At 41.5% G+C, this 8810-nt stretch overlaps 1 protein-coding gene across 1 annotated transcript in view; it reads left to right on the top strand.

Moving 5' to 3' along the window:
- The window catches only part of P3h2 (prolyl 3-hydroxylase 2), a 174467-nt gene that overhangs the window by 133619 nt on the left and 32038 nt on the right, over positions 1–8810 (top strand). Inside the window, exons 5-8 of the mRNA XM_023700931.1 lie at positions 102–244; positions 1652–1741; positions 4328–4368; positions 5548–5642. Of these exons, the coding sequence (XP_023556699.1) occupies positions 102–244; positions 1652–1741; positions 4328–4368; positions 5548–5642 (369 nt within the window). The remainder of the gene's footprint in view (positions 1–101; positions 245–1651; positions 1742–4327; positions 4369–5547; positions 5643–8810) is intronic.

Genomic DNA, 8810 nt, shown 5'->3' with positions numbered 1-8810 from the left:
ATGATTAACACTGACATCAATAGATACATCACTGCCTCTCCTCCAAGTCCTCTGGGCAGAGAGCTCGGCTGACCATGTCCTGCCAATTCTTGGCTTTTCAGTGGGTGAATACGTAAAGGCTCTGGAGTGTGCCAAGGCCTATGTGCTGTTCCACGCGGATGATGCGGACATGCTGGACAATGTAGATTACTACGAAAGTCTGCTGGAGGACGGCATGGACCCGGCATCCGTTGAGCCTAGAGAGGTAAGCCCCGTGTTCTGAGAAGAAACTCTATTCTGCTACATGCTTTTGGGATAATTCACAGAATCATAATACTGTCCTTACAGATACCTGTAATTTGGAAAGGCTCTAGAACGCTTTCAAACACTTTCAGACCAAAAACATATTTTTCACATATGCTAGTGAAAATATGTTTGCAGGAGGAAGTGGTTGTACAGTTCCAAATGTTTCTGTTAGCTTATTTGTAATTCTCAAATAAAAAACAGTTTTACTTGACCACTTACCATTTTTTCTTTGCAAGCTCAGTCTGCCCTGAGAGCAGGGCTGACGCTTCATGTAGGGCCAGGAATAGAAACCCCTTTTGCTTGTGCCTGCCTACGCTTGCCTAAGCGGGTGCTTTAGACTGCTGAGCTATCTTGCTGGCCCCCATTTGTCATACTATTGTCACCTAGTGGGGGTCCCTGCTTGAGTTATGATGGAGAAGAAAACTGAGGCATTTCACATGAATTTTCAGGAAAAACCTATATTGGGAAAGTAACAAATAATGGTATGGAATAAACTCTGACAGAGGTCAAGGATCACTCCCAAGAAAGTTATACGAAATAAGAGAGGAATTTTCCATTCAAAGAGCTTAAGAGGACACAGTCTGAGGATCAGACAAGCCCAATAGAGGATGGGGACCAGTTTAATGGGGTATTTTTGAGGGGCCAAGCTACTCTTTTTTGCTTTTAATTTCCAATTCAGAATTGGCAGGAGGTCTCTCTCACCCTAACCCTAACCCTAACCCTAACACTAACCATAAACTTACCATGACCCCTACCAATTCCCCTCCCCATAATACTAACCCTATACATAAACCTGTATGTAGCCCAACCCCTAACCCTCTGCCTAACCCTGAATGTAACCCAACACTAATCCTACATCGACAACTTCCCTTACCCCACCACTACTCCTACGCCTAACCTAATAAGTAACCTAACCATAACCCTAACCCAAACCTAACCCTAACCTTAACCCTACACCTAACCCTACCCTAAATCCAAACCCTAATCCTACCCCTACCTTGAAATTAACCCCTAATTCTAACCCTAACCATAATGCCGATCCTGACCATAACCATAACCCTACCTGTAACACTGCCCCTAATGCTAACCCTATGTATAACCCTATCCATGACTCTAACTTTACCCCATCCCTAAACCTAGCCCTACATCTACCCCTACCCCTAATTCTAATCCAACCCTAATCCTAACCCTGCCTATAACCTTAGTGGAGGCTGCCTCAAAAGAAAGCCAAATTGTGCTTTTAATGACTAACAGGTTATAGGCCCAGGAGTGAGTTTGCCTTCTGTCTCTCTAATGACTTCTTCTTGTGTTAATATTTCTTTGATGTTATTTACTATGAGCATTTTCTTCTTTTTTCTCCCCCTAGGATGCAGCAATGTTTGTGAAACGCCATGAACTTGAAGCTGAGCTGATAAAGTCAGCTGCAGAGGGTCTGGGATTTTCGTACACTGAACCAGTAAGACCAAAATAGGGAAATGAAATGTTTCTTAAAAGAATTTCTCAATGGAAATTCTTATATAATTCTTAAATTATTTATGGTTTTATCCCTCCCATTTGTTGAAAGTCTCAATGTCCAGCTTAAATGAACTGAGAGTCTGAATTAAAATGTGACGAGGAAGGGTCTTTATTCAGAAGATGAATTTGAAACCGTTTTAGTAGATGTCCATGCTGTTGAGATCTGAATTCAGAGCAAGCATTCCTGGTTGAAGTATTTTGAATACAGTTCATTTGCCTGCGAATTATTTTGTTTTCTCAAATTTTGCATGAACACTTGGCATTTCCCGGCATGATTGCTTGTTATTTAAAAATTAAGGAGACTTCTAAAAGAATGGAGACAGTCGCAGCCGGTCCTGCAGCCTCCCCCAGCTATGCTGCCTTCTAATCCATCTTTATTCAGAGGTAGCACTGGCAGAGTTAGTGCAATGCTGTGGGCAGGTCTGTTTTTGTAGAAAAACAGAAGTCATTTCTATATTTGTACAGCTTTTAAAATTCTCTCTGCCTGCTTAGGCAGAGCACAGCTGCCGAGTTCAATTCCCCGCATGCCTTGTGGACCCTGCCCCTGGGGTGCGCCGAGGCAATGATTCAGACTGGGTGTGGTGCACGCCTGTAATCCCAGCGCTTGGGACACTGAAAGCAGAAGGATCACTATGACTCCAATCCACGGAGTGAGACCTTGTACACCCTGTAGACCCTGTCCTAAATTCATAATAAAATAAATAAAAATAAAATTATCACTAGCTGTATTCATAGAATTGATGTACAGTTTTTCTGCTCCTGGACATTTGAATTATTTCTGATTTTTTTAACCACATTTAATGGGCTATTTACTTCTTTCTCTGTTAAACAGTAAGCTTAGACTAAATCCCAGGAGAATTACTCTGGCATCAAATGATGGCAGGTTTTAAAATTGTGGAACCTAAGTTGCTTTCCCACGGCATGTTTCTGATCCCTTCACTGTTCCCAGTGTTGCAGGAAAGTTCCAGTTTCCATCAACTTCTCCTTGGAAAAAAAAAAAAAAAAAAACACATTTAAAAATCACTTGTAGGGCTGGCCAGATAGCTCAGAGGACTGAAGTGCCTGCTTAGGCAGGCAAAAGGACTGGGGTTTGATCTCTGGCCTGCTGTGCTAGCCTGCTCCTGGGTCACACTGAGGTGACTGAGACTGGGTGTGGTGGTATGCGCCTGTAATCCCTGCACTTGGGAGGCTAAAAACAGGAGGAGAACTAGGAGTCCAAGCTGCCTAATGAGACACTATAGACCCTGCACTAAATACATTAAAAAAAACACTTTTATTACGCTTGTATTCCTTCCTTCCCTTCCTTTCCTCTCACTCTTTTCTTTCTCCTTTTCCTTTTTTCCTTCCCCTTTTTCTTTTTTCTTTTTTCTTTTTTTTTTCTTTTTTCCTTTTTTCTATAACTGGAGATTGAGGTCAGTGCCTTCTCACAGACCTGCATCTCTAGATCTCTTTTATTTTATTATTTTTATTTTGAGATGCGGTCTTAGTCATTAAGTTACTTAGGCAGGGCTTGAACTTGCAGTGCTCCTGCATGAGCCTCCCATAGTGCTGGGGTTACAGGTGTGCACCACCACCCTCAGCCTTACCATTCTTTTTAGAATTACCTATGTATGAACTTTATTCATGTATGTATTGGTTACTTACATAAATATAGAATGTATGTATTATATATATGATTAGGAAAGCATTCTTAATAGTATTTTCCAATTATAATACATTTTATCATTTTTCTTAGGTGTGCTATGCATTAATTGGCACACTTTAAAGATTTGATTAATTTAAGGCCATGTTTCTGATGTAACACTTCTATTACATTTGTTTTTATTTATTATTTGAAAAATTTGTGTTGTCCCAAGAGATCCCAGAACATGGCACTTACTTAAAAGTCTTACATAAATAATCAATCTGAACTTATGTTTTCTTTCCTTTTTTAAATGGAATTTTATTTTGAAAAGTGAAGATAAAGCAAGGAAAAAAAATCAGAAACAAAGAGAGAAACAGGGCAACACACAATAATACATACGCTACAAACCCAAGAATAGCTGACTAACAATGGTTGGTATGTTACCTGTTTTATCACTAACTCTGTTGCTCGGATGAGCAGATATAGTTATGTAAGATTGGACATGTAGTTGGATAGTACCGCTTGCTTTCAAGAAGCCTTAAATTTTTGTTCTTGTCTCTTTTCTTTTTTCTTTATTTTTTTCCCATAAAAACAGTGGACTGAAGGATGTTTAAAGCATCTCTCTCTATATAAAACCAGTTTTCAGGTCACTTTTTGGGAGTAAAGGATGGATGCCCACACTAATTATGTGCTGGTTTTGCTCCATTTTGCCTTTGCCAAAACTGTTTTATGCTGTCCTTTCTTTTCACTCAGTTTTTTAATAAAATATACATTGTGTTTTGAGGTTAAGATTCAAGCTACCTAATATCTTAGATCTTTGGAATGTTTTCATTGTACTTTTAAGCTATTTGTGTAAACAAAGTCATAGCAACCAAGTTATAGATGCTTTCTTATTTAATACAGAATTATTGGATCCGATATGGGGGCCGACAAGATGAGAATCGGTAAGTTTTCCATGCAGCTGTTTTTGTGTCTTTTTCAATGAAAATAAATATAGAACGTATTATAGGGAACTTAGCTGTATGACATTGGTTTAAAAAAATACAATTCACAGCTCTGAGCTGCAAATTATGAAATTCGTGTCATGGTCCTAGTTATTCCAGTCACATTTGTGTGACTTTAAATTATCATCTTCTACCTGGGTCTTACAATTTATCTTTAAATGAGGGAGTTGAATCTGTTGGTCCTAGAGCACTAAGGTGTGATTCAAAATCAGAGAGTTGGATCCTAGTTTTTTGACTGATTAGTGGAAAAGAACAATGAAAATTTCTTGTGATGGTGAATTCCTTTCACTGTATTTACTTGACAGTATGAAGTTCAGAAAGTTTGTATGCAAGGTAAATATAATGTGTTACTACCTCACAAGTGAGAATTCATATTTTTAGAACAATTAAAGTAAATTTATTGTGCGAATCACTCAAATGCATAGCATGTTTCAGTTATCTAGTCCTATTTAACTATTTCCAAACTGGGAGACAAGCCAGGCCAAGGGAAGAGACTTAGGTCTTCATAAAGAAGGACTGGAAGATTGAGTTCTTACTTGGAATCTCCAGGTCTTTCATTAGTTTTGAAGGCGTTAACTCTGGGGTGGTGGAAGATGATTGTAAGAGAGTGAGGAACATCCATGTGTGGTTGTTCTGTCCCATCTGCACATTGAAAGCACAACCTACTGTCACTTGTGCATTGGAAATGTTTCACACAAACCTATATGTTCTTCTCAGAATAGCCAAGAACTATAAAATTAGGGCACACTTTATTTTAAACCAACAACTATTCAGTGACTCATCCATGCTCAAGTCATGGTACAGTGTTTGAGCATTATGAAAATGAACATGGTCATTTTTTTTTCCCTTGGCATGAAAGTATAATCTGCAGGGACAGGGCTGAGGTGTAAATGCAATTAACTGTCATGGATGTTGGAAAACTATTTAGAAATAATGAAATGGAGCATGATCATTGAGAAAATAGAGAATTTCACAGAAGCAGGGACATTTGATTTTTTAGTTTAAAAGCTAGATGGGTTTGTGTTCAGTATACACAAATACACATCAGAGAGCCATGGGCTGCCTGGGTATGGTATATTTGCCTTTAGCTAGTTTCATTTCAATTGTTTGGATGTACAGGGTCCCTTCAGGCGTGAATGTGGAAGAGTCTGAAGTTTATGGATTGTCGGTCGGAAAGAAATTATCATCCAAGATAGATCGAGATCTAACAGAGGGTAAGTTCCTGCACACTTCTGCCCTCGCGGGAGGTGGGCTGTGACAGAACCCACCTTTTCTGGAAAACAAAGAGTAAAGGTTAATCCAGGACAGTTCTTGGTCTGAAGGGAAGGCTCACAAGCAGACTGCAAGGACATGAATATCTTTGATCCTGAGTGATCCCAATTATCCCGCTGTTCTGTGCCCCACAGATATATTGAGTTAGGCAGGGACTACGTGGTCATCCCATCCTGAGTCAAATTGTGGAGGCTCAGCAGGCTCACAGGACGCGGTGCTCTCAGGCCGTGAGCGGGAAAACAGTAACACAGGATTGCGGCATCTCCGAGAAGCGAAGAGATGAGACGGGTCAGTTGAGCTTTGCGTTGATTCACCTAAGACACTTGAAGAATGTGCGCCTGAGCAATGCTCTGAGGAGACGTAGATTCTAGTGTTAATTTCTTTCTGATGCCAGGAATTAAACCCAAGACCCAATGCGTGCTAGACCGCGTGCCCTACCACTAAGTTACAAGACGCTGCCTCAAATGAGCCTGACTAAATGGATGAGGTGTGGAAGGAGCCACTGTAGATGGTAAAACGAATACAACAAAGGCACAGAAATGAAAACAGCAGCGCATTATGTGCCCAGTCATGCAGGAGCGTGGTGAGCTCACCAATGGAGCACTGCCAAAAGCGTTTTTTAAACAGAGCCACCTATTGCTATAATAGTGAGCTGTTAGAAATATTAATAATAGCAGTAATAATTCTTAATAGTTATTGTTTCTATGTCTTTTATAATCTTTGAGGCAAATTTACATACAATTCATTTTAATACTAGCAGCCTTGAATTTATATGAAAGGATACAGTTAACGGCTTTGCCAGAATCTCACAATTTATAAAATGTTGGGCAGGTGTTTGAGCCAGGCTTGGGCATTTAATTCCCATTTTCTCCATCACCTGTGCATGGAATGTTAACATGTCTGTCCTCAAAATGTAGCCTCTGTTGGTTAAATACTGCCATCCCTGCGGGTTATGGTTTATGTATTGAGGTCCACTCCCAAAGCCTCTTGGGGTCAGAGGCAGGAATTGAAGGTGGTGACTGGATTATGGATTTGTAGAGCTGATTTTCTTGTAGATGGTGTAGTCTGTTCACAGGGAGAGATTGGAGGGGTGTGGCCTGGCAGACTGTCTCCTTCCCAGACCCTCCCTCGCTCTCTGGGCTTCCCTGCCACCACCTCTGGAACAGCTCTCCTCGTCTAGACTGCTCTGTTGTGCTGTCCTGCCTTGTCGCCAGCCTGTTATGGACTGGCGACAAGTTGCCAGTTTTGGGTAATGAGTCTCAGCCACAAGTAACTAAGATACTGGGTATCTGCATAGGATTGGTTCTAGGACTCCCCTACTGCCTGGTGTGCCAAAATGCAAAGATGTAAAAGTCTCTTACATGAAATGGATTAGTGCATAACCCATTTATACCCTCATGTATACTTTAACATCTATAAATCACTTATGATACCTAATACAATGCAAGTATTATCCAAATAGCTGTTATGTTCTACCACTTAAGGAATAACAACAGAAAAGCCTATGAGATAGTCAGCCAAGACTCAGTTTTCTCAATTGTTTTCAATACATGGTTGGTTGAATTTATTGGAGTAGAGTCATTGGTAGATACAGATGGCCGACTTTAATGTTAGGTATGAAGAGATTTTCACAAACCTATACTGAGAAGTACAGTATTCGTTCGGACATACCTGCAGCAGATTTGAAAACTTCCGACTCTCTAGAATGTGTGCACTTCTCAGCCCTTTCTGTCCTTGGCTTCCAGTCTGTTTGAGCAGTAAACAGGATAATATGCTCTTCTCATCTGACCTGAGCCTTAGTTTTTTAACCACAAACCCGAAGCTGTCTTATAACAGCCAGAAAGGTTCGTGGTCAGCCAGAGTGCATGTTGACTTTTCAGTTGAGAAATCACCCAGGAAGAACACGCCAACAGCTCAGCACTTGGCCGTAAGGACTTGGGAAGCTCCAGGATGCGTGCCAAGTTCCAAAGCCTTTCTGGTTTTCAGGGAAACTGATGTCCAGCAATTGACTAAAATGGTTGGAAGGAAGAGTAGACTAGAGGACTGTGTGCCGTGGTTTGGGGGGCTACCAAAGCATACCCTTTCTGCAGTTTTCTTGCCTGCATTGGCCAGTGAGTTGTCTGAGAACCCCCTACATTGAAGGAAAGAGAACTATAACCATTTTGATATGTGTAATTGGACCTGTGTTTTTGTTGTGGCGATGGTGGTTTTGTTCTGTTTTACTTTGTTTTGCCTCATACTCCAAGCAGCTCTCCAAGGAGTACCCATTTAGTGCCGTGGAATTGGGTTGGAGTTTGACCCTCCAGGGTAGTAGACTGCGGATGCTGTCAGGCCCTGCATGTGGGGACCTCAGCCCCTCAAGACTGTCCCCACCTCTCACAGCAGTGTACTTCTGGTTGGCCTGTCTGGGGCAACAAATGGGGCCCCCAGGGCTCTTTTTGTAGTTGGTTCATTTGTAGAGCACTTCACACAACTTGGAGAAGCACATTTACCAGTCTACTGTGAAGGACTTTAGAGACGGTACAAATGAGCTACCGGATGGAGAGGTACAAGGGGCAAGGTGTGGGGAAGGCTGCAAATGAGTGTTCCCTCTGAGGAAAACACCTTCCCAGTGTTGTTGTGTGCCCTGCAGCCACAAAGCTCATGGCCTCCTGTTCCTCAAGAACTCGAGGGACCTTGCTTTCAGCCTCCCACCCCTCTCCAGAGGGTTCTGGGCAGGGACTCAAGCTTCCGTCCTTTCAAAGGGGTCTTTCTGGGGACTTTTCCCAGGGTGAGTGCGACAGGGGCTACCCCTAACATTACTTCTTTAACATAAACCCGGGTGAGAACCAAGACTTACCGTGAATCATAATTTTGAAAGTCTACCTTTCAAATATTTGCAAGAGTTCCCAAGGCTTTGAACTAAGAATTAAGTGCAGTGACCAAATATATTTTTTTTATGGTACCCCAACTTGAAAAGCTTTTTAGTTGCTAGACATCTAAATATGATCTAAATGAAAAGCAGTGGCAGGGGCAGCGAGATAGCTCAGCAGTCTAAAGCGCCTTCTTAGGCAAGCTTAGGAAAGTGCGCAGGAACTGTAGTTCAATCCCCTGCACCATATGCTGTGCCC

Source organism: Octodon degus, unplaced genomic scaffold, assembly GCF_000260255.1.
Source record: "Octodon degus isolate 3935 unplaced genomic scaffold, OctDeg1.0 scaffold00128, whole genome shotgun sequence".
NCBI lineage: Eukaryota > Metazoa > Chordata > Mammalia > Rodentia > Octodontidae > Octodon > Octodon degus.
Note: the sequence above shows the minus strand (reverse complement) of the source record. Positions and strands in the feature narration are given on the sequence as shown.